The sequence below is a fragment of the Sinohyriopsis cumingii genome, chromosome 13 (genome assembly GCF_028554795.1).
Source record: "Sinohyriopsis cumingii isolate HCF-2022 chromosome 13, ASM2855479v2, whole genome shotgun sequence".
Lineage (NCBI taxonomy): Eukaryota > Metazoa > Mollusca > Bivalvia > Unionida > Unionidae > Sinohyriopsis > Sinohyriopsis cumingii.
In genome coordinates, this window is record NC_142973.1 from 43,324,094 (window position 1) to 43,349,047 (window position 24,954).

Consider the following 24,954-nt stretch of genomic DNA (forward strand, 5'->3'; position numbering starts at 1 on the left):
AGGATATATGGTACTCAAAGATCATTTGAATGTCTTAGATTATCAGAGAGAAGGAACTTAAAATAAAAACTTGTATTGGCATTTGGTGAATGCCATTATTTGATCATTCTTAAACCATGATAATACAAAATATTTTGCCACATGCATCCCTGATGATAAATTGGTGGAATGTTTTCTGAGTTGGATGCACACATGTTCGTTAAAATAAAGAACTATTTTATGTGGAAGTTATTTTTCATCACTTGTGTCTTTCATATAGAAACTATACAAAATGTATGTTTTTAAATTTAGGTTGTACATATTTGTACAGTATGTGTGCTTTACTAATCTAGACATATTCTTCAGTCTGATGATCTGAATCAAATCCATGTATTGTTGTTCTTTTTTTCAGATATAGAGATTCCAAGCAGTAATTCAGAACTGGTACAGTCCAAAACTGAAGCAAAAGCTATTCCTCAAAGGGAGAAAACTGTTGAGGCTCATCCTGGAGTAACCTCCCCTCCTAGATCACTTGACATTGGCAGTTCATTGACTTATTCCTTGCCAAGTGACAGCTCAGCTGGAGAGATACCAAGTTTGACCTCAGAAATCAGTGATAATACTAGTCTGTCCTCACAAAACAGCATGCCAAAAGGTATAGCAAATCAGCCTGCAGTGTTCATTTCAAATTCAATGGATTGGAATGTATCCAAGTCAGAGAGCTATGATGCTGCATTTTTGCCCAGCCATATTTTTTTATAGCTTAGATCCAAAATATATTGATTTTGCATAATTCATTTATGTACAAGATGTTATTTATTTACAAACAAAACAAATAACTGAATTATGTTTAACTTTAATTCAGACTTTTTATGCACATACTGGCTAATTCCTGACAATTTCTTTAGAGAAAGGAATCTATTATCAAAAGTCAAAACATGTGAAAAACATCTAAAGCTATCCATTTTAATCATAAACAGATCAGATCCTTTAGAGAACAATTCCTGAGTGACCCCAAGACTAGTTAAAAAGTATGCGTAGTATCTCAAAGGTTAAGGTGACATTAAAGGCTTGAGCAATAAATAGTTTTTATAAATGCAGACATGTTGAGGTCTTACCATATATAATTGCTTAAAGGTGCCAGCAGATCAGGGTCTATGTTGTTCATTTTAATGATAACTCTAAACTGCATAGTTCCAGATTGGCTGCTGCATTAAGCAAGGGTAGATCTGTTTCTGTGCAGTTTGCTGTTTGACTTTACTTAGCAAGTATATGCATTGGTTACTGATGGTTGTCAAATTGTAAAAAGTCAGATATTTCATAGATGGCTCCGGTGGCCTTTTGGTTAGAGTGTCTTTCTCGGATGTGGGAGGACGCGGGTTTCATCCCTGCCAGATCATACCAGAGACATAAAAATGGTACATGCACCTGCCTTGCTTGACTCTCAGCATTAAGAGGTTAGTGTTAGGACTGGTTGGCCTGGTGTCATTATAATATGACTGTGTGGGTCATGATGCTACATGTCTGCAGCATGAAGCCCCAGTGCTAGACATCACTATAAACTGCCACAGATATCATAGCAATATGACTGAAAAATTGTTAAAGCTATGTTAAAAATCCAAATCACACAAACATTCAGATATTTCATAGGCATGATGTTGGCTTCATGCAAGACTGTTTCTATCACTATGTAAATAAATTATATTGAATTTATGTATGTTTTGTCAGAAGAATATATATATGGTCTTATGTACTTGACTACTCAAAAATGGTTTTGTTTTAAATCTAGGTGAGAACTTGATGAGTGGAAGCCCTTCACAGTTGATCAGGTGGAGGAGAAAACAACTCAGAGAGAGAACTGACAGCAAATTGGAGTTTAAAAACATTCTTCCTCTCAATCAGGTAAAAACAAAGTTACCAAACTGACCATAGGGCAAAATTATAATTTTGTTTTTAATGCCAGTTTTCAGTACATGATAGATCATACACAGCAGCCAGTATATCTGGTGGAGGAACAGCCCAGAAAAGCCCTGGGAAGAATCACTAACTGTTGGGAAGCTACTGGTAAGCTTTCTCACATTGGCCAAGCTCAAGATTTGAACCCATGTGGGCAGAAGTGAGATGTCAGCAATCTGTAAATGATAAATGACTTAGACAACTCAGTCACCCAGAGACCCTGCAAAATTTAAGATAAAAACTCGTCTGCCTTCTGCATTTGGCTGATGGTAGCATGGTTACTATCACATAAGCACAAAAATAAACTGGCAAGAATATTGTTGTGCTCCGTCTAATCCTGACTCTAATTCATTAATGTTTTGTTGTGTGTGCTGATATCCAGAAATATTAGTAGCCTTAATGATGTAGCATGACCATATGTATTTATGTTTTAGAACTGTTTGATGGAATTTAATTTTAATGTTCTTAAGGCTGATAAAAGCAAGAAATAAGTTTTTGTTTTACTTAACAACATATGAGATATTTCCATGAGGACTATTTCTTTGGCATTATTTTTTATTTGTGATTTTTTGGGTTGTTGTTATTAATGTGAGGATTGATCCATTGAAAGTATTCAGTTCAGATCAAAGGATTATTCTGTAACGATGACTGCATGAAAGTTGAAAAGGAAATTGCATGATTCATTAACATTCTTTTAGCAAATAATAGAAATTTTTTAAAAAGAAAAATTAGAGATATTTATTTCACTCTAAAATTTACCATTGTTGGTGAAATTTCCTCAATGTTAAAAAAATTATCTTTGGAATTTGGAATTGGAAATGCATTTAAGGAACTGAAGTGCCCTGCTACCCCATGTCCACTAATGCAATTCATCAGGTCCATGACCTAATTGAAAAAACTTAACCAATGTGTGATGGGTGGATGGACAGACAGAATAAAGTACAAATTAGGGTAAAACAGTATTCTGTTTTCATTCTTGGTAGGACATACAAATAATTTGTATCAGATAAAGTTTATTGAGGTTAGCAAGTTAGTGGTAGTTGTATCCCTGACACCCATACGTTGAAGACTCATCTCTTTCTATTTTACTTTAGACGCAGTTCATACAAATGTGGAAAACTCTGTATGATATGTTCCAAAACCATCCAGAAGAACAACAGCTTTACCATGCTATTGCGACAGTGGGGACATTATTGCTAGAAATCGGAGAAGTAGGAAAAAGATTCCACCTTCAAAAACAGAAGAGTACTTTGGAAGATCCAGATAAGTCCAGCAGCCCAAGTGAAAGTGGATCTCAGAATGAGCCAGCACCAGCTGGCATTAATGTGCCTGCTGATCAGGGGTTAGCTGTTGAGGGAGGGATGTCAGTCTCAGAAGGTCAAGATGAAATGTTGAAAGAACAAGTAGATGATATCACAACCAGTCTGTCTGGCATCCATGTAAAAGACAAGGAACCAGACCATGCCACGGATGCAATTGACAATCAGTCAGAATCGACACTACATGCTGATGACCTACCAAAGTCAGCAGATGCCAAGCAGTTGTACAGTGAGAGTGAATCTTCACTCACTGGTACACTGGGCAGCTCATCAGCATCCTTACCTGATACTGACTGGTCAATCACTTTTGAACAGTTTTTAGCATCCATGTTGACAGAGCCTGCACTTGTGACATATTTTGAGACTGTGACAGATGTGACACAGTCAGTGAAAACACTGAGGAATAGACGTCTCAGAACGCAAACAAGCAGTGTTTAATGACATAAAATGACAGAAACTATTTCATGTTTTATTTTGACATTGTGGGATACAGGTAATTGCATCATTTGTCCAAGAATACCAAATCACCGGCAAAGAAGAATGTATTGTAGATTTAAGAGACCCAGTGTAACAGCACAGAATGATATTTGCTTCTGGTTTGTGTTCAGTTTATTCTAATTAAGGAAGACTGGCACACATAACCAAGCTTTTTACAGATATTTCTGGCCAGTCCTACAATTTCAAAATCCCTAACTTACTAAGTTATCTAATTATGACACTGGATTTGAATGTAGTTGTAACTTGAATATGCAATAATTGATTTTGAAATGTATATTCAATAAAAATGTGTTTCAAAGTTGCTCTTAACTGCAGCTGTTTATATGGGCATTACACTTTTATGTTCAAAATGCAGAAATCATTTAGTTAACTTACTCTAATCCTGGGCCATTGTATTGTGAAAGCTTTTGAAAAGGTACAATTTTTAAAACAATAAAGTTTTGTCTCATAATTTTTCATAACTATCTTTAATGCTTGGTTTTACCATCATTATTTAGAAGCCTTAAATTATTGTGCTGTATGCATCAATAAACCACAAAGGATTGAAAATATTTATGCTTGAACTTTTTGGAAACAAAGCTTTTTCTTTTCTTTTCTTTTGTATATATATTGACTACAGATTCTGAATTATATCTACATATTAGCCTTGTCGTATCAACTACAAACTTGTAAATGTACTGAACCAATCTGATGCATAATCTCACATGTACATTATGCTTATCATTGAAAACTTGGTGGGAAATGGGATCTGAGATCAAGCATGATTTTAATATATACTCTAGATGCAATAATTTTCTGTTTACCGTATTATTATATTTACTTCATGCTCTGATGGGCACAGTTTATTACACCGGGTTTACACTTTCCGAAACAAAAATTTCGGGTCTACCCATACGGAAAGGAATCAAAAATGTTTTCACTTAGAAAACTTGCACATTTTTTTATCACATGGATGTAGCTACATATATATTTGTATTAACTGTATACATTTTTTTTGATAGGTTTTTGAGACAACTAAACTGTGTCCATATATATTTTTGCACAAGTCTTTCATGATAACTTTTTTTAATTTATTATCTGATAGAAAATGTTAGAGGCACAGTTAGTTCAAGACAACTACTGCCAACTTTTCATAGTGTTCCCATCTTAGTAGAATGTTGATCCTGTGCTAATATCATTCAACATTTATACTTTTTTTTGTAGCCAAACTAAGTCAGGAAACTGCCCAGTACCAGTGTCATATGGAATAAAATAATATATGGTGTTGTTTTGTATTGAATTTTGTTACTCTTGACAAGTGTGCACATGAAAAGATTATCATAATAAAGAAAGCATGAAACAAAAGCTTTAGATACTTGAATATCATGTGCAGTTTTGTGTTCATTGGTGGCTTCTGTTATTCAATAGGGCCCAGTTAGAGAAGTTGCAATATCAGAATATAGTGCAACATAAAAACAACTTTTTTCTAATCATTTTGTATACAAGCTGTGAATTGTGCATTTAGTTACTGTTGTAAACAAGAATGCAGTCATTTGTCATAGAATACAGATTACTTATTAAAAACAAAGTTAAAAATCAACAAGATTCAAAGATAACCCCATAGATCAATGATAACCAAATAATATGGCTATGCGGACAGGTGTGAAGGTAATTTATGGGTAATTTGTATTTATTACAACTTAGTAAATATCAGACAATGTTACAGATTTAGATTTTCTGGGAAAATGTCAGTATGCAAAACTAACATAATTAACAGGGTAAGTTCAATTTATATTAGAATGCGACCTTTTGAGACATTATGTAGTCATGAAAAAACATGGTCCCTGGCATTTTTATGCCAGATTTAAAATGAGGTTTTGACCAAAATAAGATGTATAAAAATACATTTGGACAGTTTAGCTGTCTTATGATATACTCATTGGATATATTTTATGCTTGTTACCCTTCTCATAAGGATCACATGTATTTTTTTTCATTTGCAAATTAATTGAGTTTACAGTAGTCCCTCGCCATAATGATCTGAGCTCCACTTGACACTTGATTGTTTGTAGCAATTATTCATTATGAAATGCCTAACATATATTAAGATGGTCTCCGCACTAAGTCTACCTAAAAAAGCCACCCAGTTACCAAAATATTTTGCCCTCAGAAGGATCCAGCTGGAATTGAAGGATGTATTTTAAAAAATCTTTCTTTGTTAGGGTATGTGCACGCATGATGATATTCTATATTCTGATTTAAACTTTTATTGTCCGATAGTGAAATCATCGTAATGAGGATAAAAATAATCTGTCAATTAAAAATTTCATTCCACACAGGTAAATTGCACAAGCATTTTCATAAGGAACCCAATTCATCATCATCTGTCAATATTTTTGTTTTGACAATTTGCCTAATTTAAAAGTTGACTGACTTGAATAGCAAATCAGAGCAAGAATTTTAATATAAATGTCGTTTTATAGGTGTTTTTTCCACATTTGGTGTTTAAGGGACTACAGTTCATTTCTATTATTTCCAGAAATTTATAAATGTAAGATTGTTTCAGTGAGGGATTGCCATGATTTGGATACAGTATGTACTCACTTATAAGTCTAACTGCAAGCAACATAGACCTAGATCTGGTGTCGCATAATGTGTCAGAATATTAGGGTCTGGATTGTGTATTTTAATGATTACTCCTGTTGCAAAAACCCAGATCTCCCAGCACATGATGAAATGGCAGTTCTGGGTCTGTGCAGTTTGTAGTTGGACTCTCAACATATAAGTGAGCATATACAGCACAAGATGAATTCATTATTATACTGATATTTAACTAAAACTTACAGGTTATTGTACTTATTATACTATTTAACACAACTTGGTGAACTATGTTATATTGTTATTATATTTGCCAAATTGTCCAAAACCTACACTACTATATAGAATAAACAAGACAATGAATAAACAATGAAGAAAAAGATTTCTAGTTTTCTTGACTGCCCTGCCTTGCCTTAATTTTTGGTTGTTATATTTGCCATAAAAGAAAAGTCATATAACTGCAACATCAGCGTAACATTTAAAAAGGTCTTCTCACGGAAACATACAACAGTATGACAGGGTTAAACATACAATATTCTGAAGGGGTTAAAGATATAACATTCTAAAGGGGTTAAACATTTAACGTTGTGAATTGTGAAAGGGTGAAACATACAATATTGTGAAAAAGTTAAACAATATTCTGAAGGGGTTACACAAATAACATTGTGAAGGGGTTAAACATCTAACATTGTGAAGGGGTTAACATATAACATGGTGAAGGGGTTAAAGATACATTGTGAAGGGGTTAACATATAACATGGTGAAGGAGTTAAACATCTAACATAGAAAATGGGTTAAAGACATAAGATTGTGAAGGGGTTAAACATATAACATTGTGAAGGGGTTACACAAATAACATTCTGAAAGGGTTAAAGATACATTTTGTGAAGGGGTTAAACATCTAACATTGTGAACAGGTTAAACATATGACATCAAGACAGGGTTAACATATATTGTGAAGGGATTAAACATCGGTGTGATTAAAATCAAATCTCCACTGACCTACTTGAAGATGTGACAGCAACCACTTAGGGGTCATGGTCTGAAGACCATTGAATTAGCCAATGGAAATGCAGCTTTCAGAAATCTGAAAGTGAATCAAATTGTTCAACATACATTGATGCTTTTGAGCCATGCTGCTCATTCCCCCAAATGTCAAGATATAAGACTTCACCTGATTTACTAATAAAATTTGCAATTATGGTAGTAACATTGGTCACCAGAACATGACCCCTAAGCTGTCACTGTCAGATCTTCACATAATACAGTGGAGATCTGACTTTAATCAGACTTGGTTAAACATAATATTGTGAAGGGGTCAAACAACATTGTAATGGGGTTATTGTTGTTGTTCTAGGGTTTAACACCATTTTTCAGCACAAGATAGGCTATACATGGCGGCCAGTATAACTGATGGAGGAAGAACCCTGGAAAACCCAGGGAAGAACCACCGACCCACGAGAAGCTACTGGCAGGCTTACCCACATACCCACGCTAGCCGAGCCTTGGACTCGAACCCACGCAGACAGAGGTGAAGTGGCAGTGATCCGGAACGGTGAGCACTTTAGACCACTCGGCCACTCGGGGCCCCTGTGATGGGGTTAAACATATAATACTGAAGTGGTTAAACACAACATCATGAAGGGGTTAAATATATAACAGTGTGAAGGAGTTAAACACAACATTGTGAAGGGGTTAAACATATAACATTATCCAGGTTGTATCCTATTTAAACTCACAGCAATTTTTTTAAAAATTACTTTATTTGCAAGTCAAGCACACATTTTATAACATTCCATTTGGGTAAAACATTAAATAATCGGACAGTAAAGACATGTAATCACTCCTTTCTGTGGCAATGATAAAAGTGGTGGCTACAAATAGTTTAGGCTACTTGTTCAAGTCGGACTTGTACGAAGATTTTATCTAAACCAAGTGGCCCAAGTGGCAAGCAAATGCTCATCTAGTAAAATTTAAAAGTCCTTCAGCTATGTGCAAACCCCAGTATTCAGATGAATGTGACCAAATTATTCTCCTTGCACTGAAGAATACAATGAATTCAATAGATACATTAACTGCTGGCTAAACTGAGAAATAACAGTAAAATTGTATGCAAACATGCCAGTCTTTTTTTTTCACAGGCTAACACATTGTTATTTCAAGTTTTCGTTAACACTTTAACAAGCTCTAATAATCTGATGTACTTTATAACTTTAAAAATTATTGTCATCATGACTATCATCAGCCAGTATTTGCTTAATAAAATTGTCATCTGAAGATGAACCACATCAGAAATTAGCCAGTGGGTTTTCTTCATAGCCCATATTTTTAACACGTTTGGAAAACTTCCCTGACACAAGGTTAAAACTATGACATAATGCTATTCCAGGGCACAATGTGCCAATCAAATTTAGGTTAACAACCACTCATGTCATGTGACTAGCAATATAAATGAGTTCCATGTCAAGTTTCACCAATGCTATAGCTTCATCTTGTCCGCATGTTAAGGACATAGAATTTTATACTTGCAATTTCTGAGAAAATAAATCATCTTCCTATCGATTTCATGCAGGTATGGCCTGGTGAAAGGATGTTCAAGTTTGCTAAGCCAGCTAGTATGCAGCTACCCAAATATCAAAAATGGGGTGACAAGGGTCAGAGAAAATTCAGACTACTTTATGCCAAACAAACTCTTGGGGGGGGGGGGCAATATTACAAACCACATCACATGGTGTTAATTTGTAGATGGGCAAATGAGTGTTGTCAAGTCAATTTGTTTTAACTAACAAATGAGAGTGCCTGTACCTGCAAGAGCCATCTCAGAATAACTCCAAATTTAAAGAATATAAAGGCAAACAACTATTGACGACTGCTGAAGATTAAAATAACTTGTATATGGTATGTATAATTTTGTATTGATTTTCCACCACTTTTATCGATGTGTGTGTCATTACAGCAAAATTAATGATGCATCGATATAACAATGAATCATTTCACCCGTACTTAATGTAAAAAAAGTTGGTAAAAATAATTATAATCATATGAATATATCCTGATTATGATGTCTGGCCATTACATCATTTTCTTTTTCGTTTTCCTTGTTAACCCTTTACCGCATATAGCATAGTGACAAAGTGCAGCGCACTATAAATAGAACACCTGTTACCTAGTCAACAGCATACGCATAGGCCTGCCTGTGAACTGTTAAGCAATGTAGTGCATGTTATGTTTAATAGCAATTTTGACCATTTTACATTTCTGGTACACATCTATTATATGTGGAAAAATTTAAGAGTAAAGTCCGATTGTTATAGCTGCGTAATTATTTTTCATGGAAGAATTTTTTGTGTGCTTTAAAATCTTGAGAGAACTCATTCACCATCATGTCAGCGAGGCTGCGTGACCAACCATAGCTGCCATTTCCCATACTCGAAATTTACATGTTTTTCGCATGCGTCTACATCACTAAGTCATCTGAATTTGATAATTTATAAAAAGTAATTGCTGCCTACATCAATATCAGAGCCTTTACCTAAGTTATTGAATCTTTCATAGTTGTGATTCTAATCGTGAAAACTTCGTAAGTACTGCATGAAATCCATGATCGCCATTTTGGCGAGCGGAGATTGCAACCCAGTTACTTTAAATAGCAGATATCGACCAGTGCATAAACAACGACCACGTGATCTGACGTAGTTGTCATTCGCTGAAATGAATGTAGTATCTAAGGGGGGGGGGGGGCTGAAGGTGGCGCTATGAAAACCAGCTCAAAATGGCTGATGTTTACAGCAGGCATCAAAAGGCGTTTCACTGCGAATGGAGTAGAGGCGTCAAAAGGCACTTGCATGAGGTAAAGGGTTAAGTACCATTACCACAAAATGACACTACTTGTAAGGGATTGCTTTAAAACAAAAATCCCATTTAGTTTAAGTAATTAATATGTACAACAGAATTTACACTTGAAATTTGTAACATCTGCTTGTTATATCTGGGGTATATAATCTGCACATGAAAAGGTAACATACACTATGTACAACAATAAATTGCTTATCAATTCTGACGACATGGTCTGGACAGAGATTTTAAATATTTAAGATATCCAGATGATAAGATGAACAAAAATTATAGCAAATGGGTGATGCAATGGAAAGTCCTTTTACTACTAATGCCTGGCAAAAATTGCACAATGCCAACATAAAAACTTGATTTATGTAGTTTGTAATTGCACAAGATAACTATATTTCATGTAGTAGATAACTGCACAAGACCAAGAAAAATATCATTTATGTAGTTGATAATTGGCATGTCATTCATTTCACTAATTTGTGAACATTGTACTGCAGCAGCGAAAAGCCTTGATGTACTTATAAATTTTGTAGATTTTTGGTATATTTTGGTATATTACCTTTTAAAAATAATTGAATTTAAAAATTGTTATATGATACATTTTTAAAAGTACATATTTTACTTTAAGTAAATGCAAGGGTTGTGAGAAATATCAACAAGTTATTTTTTCTAATATTTGAACCATATAAATTATAATTCTTTGAACACAAGAATTGACAACATAAACTGAGAGGTATTCAAAGAAAAATTACTACAGTGTTGAAACTGATCTAAATGCAAAACTTAACAAGTTGCAATGAATAGATGCATGGACAAAGGCTAACTCATTGCGAGGATTAAAAAAACAAGTTAGACATGATCCTCAGATCACATTACATTTAGATATGAAGATGCAATTGTGGCGTGTGTGGGTATATATATATATATATATATATATATATATATATATATATATATATATATATATATATATATATAAAATCTATCATCCTGAATTCAGATGGCTCCTGGCAGACATTTATTATGTCCTGAAAATGACCATGGTGGCCAAGTACTTGTGAAGGTTGTGATAAAAACATACAAAGGATTTATAACAAGATGTGACAGAAAGCAGATAGATCTATTTACTAAATGTACTGGAAAATGCATCATTTTCAATTCCAGATTTGCTGTTGGTTCAGTTTTAAGTGGTTTCCTCTCCTACTAATTATTTTTGAAAACATGGGGTCTCTTTTTTTTTAAAGATTTTTTCTTCAAAAAACTATTCATTAGAATTTCACCAAAAAGACAGTATTTTATTCCACTTTTTTAAAGAAAATTGTTGAAAACACGCTCACTTGCTGCCTCAAAAATATTTATTGCCTTATTAACAGGCATTTGCAGTGAAGTCTGAGGGTGAAGTTTTATTTCCTCAGGTCCCCAGATAAGTCTGGAAGGTTTGTAATAAGTAAGTTGTTGCTAACATAATTTTTCCCCAATTCAGTCCTAGGGTGTAATGGACTGATGTAATGTCTATACTATAGTACAGAACAGACCAAGTGGCAATCATTCAGTTATAGAGTTTTGGGGAAATTTTGGAAGATAAGCTTTCACACCTCTTTTATCTTGTGTTTTGTGTCTTCAAAGAGTTTAAACAATTAGGCGCATATAACAACCAAACAAGTTTTAGTTGGTGAAACCCTTAATATATTACCAGACAATGATGTTTTAACTAACTGCCTCAAAATTATGCCTAGTCTGCAACTTTATTGTCTGACAAAGAAACAATCTGTAAACTAGACCTAGTCACCTTTGAATTAAACTTTATTAATGTGTTTATTTGGCAGGTTAAGAGATAAACAAATCCAAGACAAGTTGATATAATGATATTTGAGAACCTGTGACTGATGTCTTGTTGCTCCAAGTATGGGTCAGTCATCTGAGCAACTGGACATGTCCATCAAATACATGGATTTTAGGAACACTGTGTGTGTGTGTGTGTGTGTGTATGTGTGTGTGTTTTCATACTTCTGCTGCACTGTCATTCAAAACTTTTAAAACCCTAAATGTACAGCACAGCAGCTAGTGCGCATTCTTGCCTCATTGACCAGCAATAATTAATCCACCCTGCAACACATTCCTCACCCTCTTGCCTCATCTATGAAACTGATCACAATTTCAAGATCAAATGCTTGTCTAATAACCACCCAATATATCCTAAAGTTTAAAGCCTCTTTGTATATAAGGAAGGGTTTGGATCATATTAGATATGAACCTAATGGAATTTTTCTACCACAAATAAATTTGGGGCCTAAGGTCCATGAAATTGGGAATTTTTCTGTGCAAAAAGGTCAGACTGAAAATTTTCACATTTGTTACACACTATTAATTCACAAATATTTTCATAAAATATTCTTGAACATGAAAATAATTCAAAGCAGAGTCCACCACACCTGGGTGGAGAAAAATTCAGGTGAAATGGTCACTCTAGAGTCTTGTAAAATAGGTGTGAAAAGCAATGTTCACTTTACTTTGTATGGATTTCATGACATTACTCTACCTACTTTTGTTTCTATACAATGCATCAAGGGGCTACTGACTTTTGTGTCAATTGTTCCTTACAAAAGTTAAAGTTAGACAAAGGTTTTATGCTTTATAGTAAATTTTTAGCGCTAACTGGAAGATTATAAATGCCACGACTTGGACTGCTATGTATGTAATTCCCTCTGAAAATTCACCCATGACCCTTGAAAAAAAAAAGAGCAAACAACCAAATTTTTGTTGCCCCATCTGAAGCTAATTATGACTCAGTGGATGTATCAAAGCACATTTTTAAAAACATCTATCATTTTATCCACTATTTCATCCAAAAGAATGAATAAAAAGAGCATGTCTGCTATGAAGACTTGCAGAACATTGACTGTAACCTATTTTCTATGAAGCAATTTAAGGTTATGCAACAACTTTAGTGAATTAAATGTTTTGAAACAGGTCTCCCTTATTATGAAACTTCAACTGGCATCCACAGCTGCTGTCTACATGATATACTGTACTGCAGTAAAGAGATAACCACATGACCTACCAAACCACAATATATTGAGAATAGAATTATGTAGCGAACAACGGTATAGTAGAAATGGTAAATGGACAGAAGTCATAGGACAAACTGTCAAAATACAAACATGACAGAAAGTCAAAAGACAAAAAAAGGTCACAATTGGATTATCATAGTAATAGTAGGCATGTACGGCAAAAACATCACAGGACATAAAGTTACTATTTGAATTTTCAAAAATTTACTTAAGACATGTCAAAAAATGTATTAAAATCATTATATTTGATAATTCTTAATCATTACTATTAATGATCACAATGAACTGATGAATTCACAGGAAAAAGGTACTTAGGTCCAGTACTGGGTGTAGAGATAGTTTGTCCACAGCCTTGCAATAATGAAATCCAATTCCATGTAGCGAGAACTGCAACAGTGTACTTATTTTGTCAGTACTGTGTATACTCTTATTTTGTTACAAACTGCTATAAAATATCTTGAAAATATTTTTAAAAATGATATGGCTGATAATTTGTTTATAATGTTACAATCTCAATGAAGAAGTTGCAATTAATTATATCGTGTCATTGTTATAAAAACCTACAAGATTACAAAATTCAAGGTATGATTTTATGTCCTGCGACGTTTTGTCCTACACATCTCTCATAATAGTAAAAATTCAATTTGCGACTTTAAGTCTTACAACTAGTGGGAATGATAAAAATTTGCTAATAATGTGTAGAAATAAAAAAAATGCTAAACTTAACATTTTCTTTCAACTCATATTATTGTACACTCATATGATTCTGGTTGTGGGAGTCATCTTTATATTGCAAAGTCAGTACAGTAAAGGATATGGAATTTTTTTAACTTATGATTGGGACCTTTCTACACTCAAACTGGGAAAAATTTGACAATTTTTTGCATTGGGAATGGGGCCAAATTTCAGCTCCAAAACAGGCCAAGATAAATACCTGACCAGCAGACATATGTACACGTGGAAAGACAGGATTATAGAGTCACCCCACCCTCTTTTGTTTCTTCAAATATGTGTTGGCACAATAGTAATAAACATGATTTATGTTACAGATATCAAACACTGTGAAAAGAGTAATCTGTGTGTAATCTGTAAGTATTAACCAATCTTAACACCACATATCTTATGAAGAATTTATTCAAAAACCTCTTTTCAGCCCCAATGATTTAATTTCAAACCCTATTCGACTCCATATTGTTATTAAAAACTAACTCAAAGGTCTGATTTAAGGCTATAAATACAATATGACTCACCTGGTGATTTGACTGTGTAAGCTACAGCAATACACAATATGCTATAAATACAATATGACTCACCTGGTGATTTGACTGTGTAAGCTACAGCAATACACAATAGGCTATAAATAAAATATGACTCACCTGGTGATTTGACTGTGTAAGCTACAGCAATACACAACAGACTAATCAATATACATGTACTGTAAAGCAGCCCATGTATAACATGATCAGTGAATTACATGTCCAATTTCTGTATTCTTTTTGTTTAACTTACATGCATAAACCAATGATTTTTTCTTTCAATTGATACCATAAATAGTCATATACATGTACACATAATACTACAATGTAAATTCAAAGTACAAGAGCTGCAAACTAAATGGCAAGACAACGTATGCTCTTTGATTTTTACATAAATGCTACAAATTCATTACCCATTTGGAAACATCTTTATCAACAATTTGTGTTTACTAATCTACTTAACAAGTAGACTTCAGCAAACACTTCAGCTACAAAAACATGTGCTTTTCAGGAAAACATTTTTTAAAGCCCTTTGAACGCTCACGCAAGAGTGCAAGCATAAAAATATGTAATAAATATTGCCCTTACAGATACCATCACACAATGAATATTGCCCTTACAGATACAATCACACAATAAATATTGCCCTTACAGTTACAATCACACAATAAATATTGCCCTTACAGTTACAATCACACAATAAAGTACAAAATAAATGGAGGAATATTTAAAAGAAGTGGTAGTCGTATGATTTGCTGAGCAAATAACATTTATATATTAATTGGCATTAAAAACAAATGATTATTTCACTTTTTCTATCCAACAGAATGACAACTTGAACTGACTGCATAGCACTGTTTCAGTGCCTCCTGGCAATCATTATAGTCTCTCCAGGGCCGACAAACAAGTCTGTCCATAAGTCTTAGGTGTTTCTCAAGAACAAGTTTTGCCTCATCAAGGTTGCCTCCTATCAAAACAGTCTGCATTGCCTCCCTGTACACTTCATCTGAACGTGCCATTAGATACATTTTCTTGGTCAGGTCTTGAATATGGTGGCAGGCAGAACACTTGGAGCTACTAACGTGCCCATCATTTGGAACAAAGACTGGACCCAGGCACTTTTCACACCTGTAGACTGGTGCATCATAAGGTATATCTAGGTAGAGTGGCCAGTCATCTTGGCAAGGTAAACAATTGCATATGAAAAAGTACTGCTTGTTCAGCTTCATCCTGCGTGAAGGACATGCAGTAAGTGGATACAATACTCCGTAATTGTCTAATATTTCTTCTCCTTTCTGGATGTTCCTTATTGCACGCACAACACAGATGTTTCCGTATGAATGTCGGGTGACTGATGGATCACAAGAGTGATTGATGAGACTAAGAGTGGCATATATTGCTGAACCAATCTCCTGTGTAAAGGACTCCGCTAAGTACCCCTGCTTATAAAAGAGCTCTGAAACTTCATGTGCATTGCAAGGGAGCATCTGCATCTGGTGCAAGATGTGTCCTCCAACAAATGCTAAATCTGACTGGCAAACATTACGTTCAAAGAATGCTGAGTGTTTGACACATTTCAGTAAAAATATTGCTCCAAGAGATTTTTTCAAAAGGCCATTTAAAGAGCGTTTCTCAGTGTGAGTCACAAGATTATAGACAGCATTATAGTCATCCGAGTGGTACACCCCATTTTCATCACATCCAAGGGTGTCTGTACTGTTAGAGGTAACCTTCTGAGCCATTTCAGTGCATTTTTCAAGCACTTTATGTCCAGCTTTGAGAACCGTTCGCAGGGCTAGATGACCCAAGTGGATGTCAGATTCATTGATCAAGTCAAGATATGAACATTCTGCATAATGGTATAAATTCCAAGACTCTTCCTGACACTGAATGCTGCAGTAAACAACGCCACTGCAATGTTTGCAAGGTAATGGAGAGATAACTCTGTTACAGCAATGCTGGCAATGACTTTTATTGAAATTTGGAAGGACTGTTGAAACATATGGCTTTTCTACAATTAGGACCTCACCAACCTGGATGTCACTGACAGCTCTAAGTCCTCTACCACTGAATTCGGAATATTGAATTTTCACGGTCTCTGATGCACATGGAATCTGCAAGTTTCTCTCACCACTCAGAATGGGGACAGGGCCATGGTTTCTATTGACCATTCCTCCTACAATGGATGGGGATGATTGAAATCTATTGCTTTGATCTATCTGCTCATCATAACTGTTTTTAAGGTTTGTTATCTTCTCCCTGTCCAATTTAGAATTTGCCACATTTAATTTTGCTTCTTCAAATGCCTTAATGGCCTCTGGAAACTTGTGTAACTGATATAAACACTTTCCTTTCCTTTCATACAGTTTATAATTCAGATCACCTGGATAGCCAATGCTTAGAGCAAAGTTAATGTCATCTAAGCATAATTGATAGTACTTCATATGCAACAAAACTGCTGATCTATTTGCTAATGCCAGTGCTAGTTCAGTTGTCTCCCCTGTATAGGGTGCCTTCAGTACACTCTGATTATAGCAATCGAGTGCTTTTGTATTCTGATGCTTTTGAAAAAATGTATTCCCATTTACTCTCAAGATGAATGACTCTTCAGCTGATTTGGGTTTGTATTTTGAACTGACAGAAATAATGTCATCAATTGCTGGAAGGTCAAGCAGGCTTTTTATCCTTTCCTCATCACTCTTGCAAGACTTGAAAATCTGAAGAAAGCTTTCCTCTCTTTCATCCTTCCTTAATGTGGACATTAGAGAGCCATACCAATCTAAAATTAATAAGTAAAAAAATAATAAAAAATTATTGTCAAAAACATTCAACTTTCTTAATCGTTCAATAAGTAAATAATTTGTAATTTAACAACTAGAAATGTATAATGAAAAATGAATCCCCATCACTAAAAGTACATTGATATACTGCATAAAATCTTTCCCAAACAATCCCTGTTAAATAACATTTCCACTCAGAATGTGGAACGTGTCAGTTCAGCAGCTGTTAGACTCCAATTCAAACCACTGACAGATGCATGTAAACCATCCACCACTGAACTGCAATTATACAGTTATTTTCCTCCACTGCCAGTAATTTAAAACAATAATGAAAATGAAAACAACATGTTTGCATTGGTTTAGTAGTGTTTTATTGTACAGGAATATAGCTAAGCAGGAGACCCATAAGAATATGGCATAGTAGCAGAACCACAGGAATATGGCATGGTAGCTGACCCACAGCATCATGGTAGCTGACCCACATGAATATGGCAGCATGTTAGCAGACCCACAGGGATATAGCATGGTAGCAGATCCACAGGGATATGGCATGGTAGCAGACCCACTGGGATATGGCATGTTAGCAGACCCACTGGGATATGGCATAGTAGCAGACCCACTGGGATATGGCATAGTAGCAGACCCACTGGGATATGGCATAGTAGCAGACCCACAGGGATATGGCATGGTAGCAAACCCACAGGGACATGGCATAGTAGCAAACCCACAGGGATGTGGCATGGTAGCAGACCCACAGGAATATGGCATAGTAGCAGACCCACTGGGATATGGCATAGTAGCAGATCCACAGGGATATGGCATGGTAGCAGACCCACTGGGATATAGCATGGTAGCAGATCCACAGGGATATGGCATGGTAGCAGACCCACAGGAATATGGCATAGTAGCAGACCCACTGGGATATGGCATAGTAGCAGACCCACTGGGATATGGCATAGTAGCAGACCCACTGGGATATGGCATAGTAGCAGACCCACAGGGATATGGCATGGTAGCAAACCCACAGGGACATGGCATAGTAGCAAACCCACAGGGATGTGGCATGGTAGCAAACCCACAGGGATATGGCATAGTAGCAGACAGAAAATGATCCAGTAATAGCCACTAACCACTAAGCCACCACAGCTCCTGTCAAACCAGTTTATCTATATTATTAAGATTCTTAATCATTACAAATAACAATGAGACTAAGTTTGTAATGGAAGTCTAGGAATACCGGAAACTGATGATTGCCATTATTCCAATGATTATTTCTCTCTAATCTCAAATTCTTCACCCACACCCCAGCTTCAGCTGCTCCCAGCACCATTTTTACTTTGTTTTAATAAGCTATGGATCTAGCTACAATGAATCCACATAAGAAAATATTTGTAAGGAATCAAGACAGATGTTAGCGAGCTGCATTTTACTAGTTACAATTCTAAAATGCTAGTAAATTACAGACCATTTTTAGTGGAGGATATTACAGCAATCAATATTTTGCTAGGACTGAAATATTTTAGTTCCACTGGATATTAACAGCATGATTTCACTCTTCATGGCAAACTAGTTTTAAACATCTTTTTTTTTTTACAAAACAATTTTATCTGGCACAAAATAATTGTAAATAATATGAATACAATTATATTTATGATCCTTCAATCATATGTTTGACATGTATGTTTGTGGAAAAATTTTGAATTAAAAAAACACCCCTCTCCAAAAATCGTCATGCTTTACTTATTTACTACTCATTGGGAATGTGCTAAGTACCGGTATTCTTATGTAAGGCTGCAAATCATCCTATGATTTTCATAAGTGCACTTGTTGTATGTCTGAACTTCAAGTCCACTTAATATTTTCTTGTTTGCTGACTAAGTGTTTTATGTCTACTGGCCCTCTCTTGATAAATATCTTGCTGGAGAAAAGCGGAGAACTTGCCCCATGGAGAACTCATCCCAGGTCTCAGGAGAAGTCACCCCATGTGGCTATAGAAGTTGCCCCATTGCATCTGGAGATGTCACCCCAAAGATAATAGATACTAATTTGGGTATGTCGCCACATGACGGATACTGCTTTATTATATCGCCTCTTCAATTATTCTATTACCTAATTGTGATTATAATTCATGGTGATTAACATTCACACTGAAATTCAAATATAATAACCCCTCTTCTTTTTCTATATCAAGTGTTAACTTAGTCCCTGTATATGTCGGACCATTATTACCAGTAATTGTGGAATCACGATAATCATATGTTCATTAAGGTTTGCTATTATCAAGCAAGTCTGTAATTTAAGGGTATAATTTAAGGGTAATTTCAGTAAGACTTGTGTTCAAATCATAAGGGTTGGAAGGTCTGACAGATGTCCTTAACTTCCTGTCCTCTGTAAGAATTTCTGTCCGGAGCACTGTTTAAAGTCTGCAAATAATTGTTTCACTGCATAAAAATGCCTTTATTTTCATGCGTTTACAACATGCTTGGAATACAGTTTGAGACAAGGATTTATGATTAGAAATTCGGGAGGAGGGTGGGAAAAAAAGTTTACTTCCAATAATCAGTTTATAAATAAATTTCTGAAGTGATCCTCTGCCTTTCTGAATTAACATTAGGACATTCTATTAATAATTAAACCCAAAATGACACTTACCATTCACGGATGTTGATCTTGTCACCAACTCCATCTTGCTGGAAGCTGTAAAAGAAACCAATCATTAAATTACCTGAAGCTTACTTCATTTCTGAATTTAATCTTATCCAAATCATAGCCTTTATTTTCCCAAATGAAAAGGTCTGAGGGATAGAGATGTCGGATTGTCCATCAATACATCCATGGATCTAGTATCTTTGGATACTACTTGAGTTTGTTTTCTTTTTGTCCCTCATACACCCTTCTGATTTTGGTGTCAAAAGCTCAATTGTCATGGTCACTGGAGCTAAAGTTGTAATATGGTTTTATGCATCAGAAACCAAAATTTCCTGCCTCCAGTTAAAATTAAACTTAGTAAATACAGTCAAACATCAATCATCCAGACCCACTTGGGGACATAATCAATCTGGATAATTCCAATGACATGGTAGAACTCTAAATGGAAGCATACAGTGCTCTCCACAGAGTTACAGGATTAGGAGTCCTGTACTCTTCAGTCATGAAACTCAGGAATCCTCAGCATATTGATAAGAGTCCCTGACATAAACTCAGAATTCCCTCACTGTCAAAAGGATAGAAATGAAAATGAACAAGTATATAATCATTGTTTTATTACATTTCAAAAGTTCATTTCTTAAGCCATTTTTAACATCACAATAAGAAGAAAATATTTTTCAGTAAACAGAATGTGAAGTGTAAATATTATACATGTAAATTTATAATTTTTTACCTCTACAATACTACAATTAAAACATAATTCACAACAATAAAATCATCAACAATTAGTTTCTATCCCAAAAACAATCATTCAGAATGCTGCATAGTCTTCTCTGTATGTAAAATAGCATCTCCATATACACCAAATAAACTTGCATGAGTAGACACCTGGCATTACACTACACACACACACACACACATATATATATATATATATATATATATATATATATATATATATATATATATATATATATATATATATATATAAAATACAAATAATACTATCATACAGGATAGAGAATTTTAAATTCATAATCTACAGAGATTTGAAACCAGGTCTGCAGGTAAACGCACTGTACTATACTACATACATAGATACATACATACATACAAACAAATAATACTATCATACAGGATAGAGAATTTTAAATTCGTAATCTATGGAGATTCTAAGCTAGGTCTGCGGGTGAAGGGCACCCATCGCCTTGCCTACACACACCAGCCATATTCCATTATGACTAAGCACTTATTACCAATAAATGATGCAAATGAGTCGGTGTTATATGCACTCGTGTGTAGCAGACACACTCGCATGATGGCCTAGTAATTAATTCTCATCTATCTACACAGTCATTCCGGAGAGGGGCCTGATCTAGAATTTTAAGGGGCCTTGAGTATCAGGCTATCAGATTATTTTAGGTCTACCTTATCATCAGACATATTTCCCTACCAGGGTGCAGGCTGATTCAGACCAGGAATGATTTAAATTAGGTTTTATTTTGGACCATATTATGGACTGATTTGGTTGCTCTGAAATATTATTAACTTCTGTCTTAGATGTAAAAGTGATATTTACAATTATTTTATATATAATAGTTTTCATTATTATGCACGCATGTTGAACAGTTCAAAACTGCAATTAGGGAAACAAAAAAATGATTTCTGTTACATATATATATATATATATATATATATATATATATATATATATATATATATATATATATATATATATATATATATATAATGTTCCAAAAGTAGACAAATAATTCAATGTCAGCATCCATTTTCATAAAAAATAATGAAAAAGTACTTAAGTCAAAGTCAACTACATAAAATAGTCTTGATTATTTGATAACATTACTTTGTTCATGAATTAAAACTGACATGGTCCAACAACCTGTTATTTGATTCAAATCAGATCTCTACAGTGCAATACTACACGGAGGTCTGACACACACAGATAAAATGTAATGTTTTGGTGAACTTTGGAATTCCCAATCAGCTTATTTTCCAAATGATGCAGGTCACTTTCAGGAACTTGAAAGCTGTTTTGATTGGTCAACCACAAGTTCAACAGAATATGACCGCTTATTGGCATTAGCAGATCTCCAACTAGGATTTGTAATTTATGACTTGCAAAATTTATAATTTTAATCAGATTGGAAGAACCTGTAAACCTATCTGATTCAAATCTGAGCTGAAAATCAAACTTTTACAAAATTACACTTAATTTGGGGGAAAAGTAACAATAACACCCTCCCCAGTTAACAACTGGGGAGGGTGTTATCATTAGCTTTCACCTCGAATCAAGTGCCTGTGCCTTAGCATGCTCATACTCTCTTTGCAAAAACAGTTTACAAAAATAAAATGTGTAATGTGTGTTCCATTCTTCTTCCTTATTATATAATATTTCACATGATCTAATCAGCCTGGCGTTTGGTCCAAATGAACCAGCATTCACTATATGTGGCACTAAGATCTGGGAGCTACACATGTCCAGTGCCAAGATCAGCATGGTATATATTTCTGGTGCTATGGTCTAAAATGTACATGAAGGTAGATATGTCCAGTGCATAGCAGGTCTATAGAATAACATGCACCATAATAGCTATGGTCCACTGTAGGGTTTAGATAGACCAGAGGGGCTTGTATCATTGCTTACAATTTACCTCAGTCATATATTTACTATAGTGTTTTTTATAGTATATGTATGACTGACATGTAAGGGGCCCCGAGTTGCCGAGTGGTCTAAAGCACTCACTGTTCCGGATCACTGCCATCTCACCTCTGTCTGCGTGGGTTCGAGTCCAAGGCTCGGCTAGCGTGGGTACATAGGAAAGCCTGCCAATAGCTTCTCATGGGTCGGTGGTTCTTCCCTGGGTTTTCTAAGGTTCTTTCTCCACCAGTTATACTGGCCACCATGTATAGCCCATCCTGTGCTGAAAACTGGTGCTAAACCCTAGAACAACAACAACAACTGACAGGTAAATTGTAAGTAATGATACAAGCACTTGTTAAGTCTTTGGTATGACTCGGCTGGGGATCAAACCTACGACCTCCCGCATCCAAGGCGGACGCTCTAACCACTAGGCCAGCAGAGGAGCAGTTAACATAAAAGGAGTGTGTGTGTGTGTGTGTGCTCTCTGGATTTTGAACGTAGCTTTAAACATTTTTCAGTTATATTGATATGATGTCTGCAATGTGGCAGTTTTTAATGACGTCCAGCACTTGGGTATCATTTTTGTAAGTCTTTGGTATGACTCGGCCGGGGATCGAACCCGCGACCTCCCGCTGTTGTTCTTGCATAAAGACCAACGACTTTAAAAAATGGTACTAACAACTGCCTCGCTTGGCGCTCAGCATTAAGAGGTTAGTGTTAGGCCTGGTCGGCCAGGTGTCAGGATAATGTGAATGGGTGGGACATCATGCTACATGTCTGCAGCATGATGCCCCAGTGCTGGACACCACTATAAACAAATACACTGCAGACATCGTAGCGATATGACTGAAACAGTGTTAAAGCTACATTCAAAATCCAAATCATGCACACACTCAAGATCAACATTCTCCTAACTCTCTGATGCACAGTGAAGTAAACAGCCATTAACAGACTGTGCCTGGTACCAAGGTCTCGAAATTAGGGTGCTCTCGTGAAGCAATGAAAATAGTCATTTTCACTATTTCGCTTTGTTTACACCTCAGTAAATGTTACAACAGGTCACTGTTCGTATATAATATAGACAGCATCTTATCTATTTTTATGTACGAACAACAAAAAATGAAGACAATACCAAAGTCATGCCCTTGTTATGGATGGCGAAGCTTACGTCGGCTAGAGGGCAGAACCTTGACAAAACAGAGGCTTACACATCGAATGCAATCTGATTCGAACGAAATTCCGGCCTGATTCGGACCAATTGCCAGGCCGATTCGGACCATGTAAAATATTATAAAATAAATAAAAACAAAGAAGATGCGTGCATTTTTTATTTTATTACATATTCCTGTTTGTGCACACAGTAAATGAGTATTCAAGTTTGTTTTACAGCTAAACTCAGTAAAGGTCTTACTTACTGCTGGTATCACCAGGTTCTGAAATTTTGGCCAAAATCATAACAAAATAGATATTATCATATTTAATTTTATTTAACCAAGTGACTTTAATGTTTGAAATACGGAGAACGTAAAGTTATATTCATATATACGAAAAACATTTTCAAACATTTACAAGATAATGCAAGTATGGAAAACTTTCAACTTGACCCATAGCTTTTATTGATTTCTGATACAAAACTTATTTTCTTAGCCTTATATTTACCAAATAAATATCGTGCACAGAGTTATGAATGACTAACACAATACCAAAACGTACTTTACTTTTATCATTTAATTTTTATCTTGTGAGTGACATCTCGAACCAACAAACCAATTTATTTTAATTTCATTATATTAAAACATTTAATGCAAAGTGCATATTAAATCCCTTAAAAGCTTTATTTCTGAATTGAGATTTAATTTATTAACTTAAATATCATGTAATAACACTTCCATATCATCAAAGATTTCAACATTACTTAAAGTCAGCATTATATCTTGTGTTCTATAATGATAACATTTAATTACAGCGACATTGATCAAACATGTTTGACAAATTGCTGATGAGATCATCTTACCATTATGGTGGTGGGGGGACACCACCAAGTTAGATAGCAAGCGAGTGGGAGTAAAGGTGCCAAGAAGACAAATACCTTTAACTATCTATAGCATACAATCACTATAGCAAATACACACATAACATACACAGGACAGTGGGAAGTAGTGAATGGGGCCACCCTAGGGACAATGGGAATTAGCATTACAGACCCCCCCTGGGCCACTCTGGGGACTATGTAAATTTAACATGGGGAAAATTGCTGGGCCACTCTAGGGACAATGGGAATTGAACATGGGGAATAGAATTTGGGCTTGTCTAGGGACAAGGGGAATTTAACATGGGGAATAGAGTTTGGGCTTGTCT

At 35.2% G+C, this 24,954-nt stretch overlaps 2 protein-coding genes across 2 annotated transcripts in view; one reads left to right on the forward strand and one right to left on the reverse strand.

The window, feature by feature from the left end:
- The window catches only part of LOC149785308 (TBC1 domain family member 9-like), a 113,886-nt gene extending 107,175 nt beyond the window's left edge, over nucleotides 1-6,711 (forward strand). The window contains exons 28-30 of the mRNA XM_089979198.1: nucleotides 392-634; nucleotides 1,769-1,881; nucleotides 3,030-6,711. Coding sequence (XP_089835324.1) covers nucleotides 392-634; nucleotides 1,769-1,881; nucleotides 3,030-3,692 — 1,019 coding nt within the window. The 3' untranslated portion in view covers nucleotides 3,693-6,711. The remainder of the gene's footprint in view (nucleotides 1-391; nucleotides 635-1,768; nucleotides 1,882-3,029) is intronic.
- A 3,502-nt stretch (nucleotides 6,712-10,213) lies between these two features.
- Nucleotides 10,214-23,810, reverse strand: LOC149785309 (protein-lysine N-methyltransferase SMYD4-like). Its single transcript, XM_089979199.1, has 3 exons — nucleotides 23,729-23,810; nucleotides 19,935-19,979; nucleotides 10,214-17,281 (listed from the first exon to the last, which is right to left on the reverse strand). The coding sequence occupies exons 2-3, from the start codon at nucleotides 19,966-19,968 to the stop codon at nucleotides 15,318-15,320; spliced, it is 1,998 nt and encodes a 665-aa protein (XP_089835325.1). The 5' UTR covers nucleotides 19,969-19,979; nucleotides 23,729-23,810; the 3' UTR covers nucleotides 10,214-15,317.
- Between the last annotated feature and the right edge of the window lie 1,144 nt (nucleotides 23,811-24,954).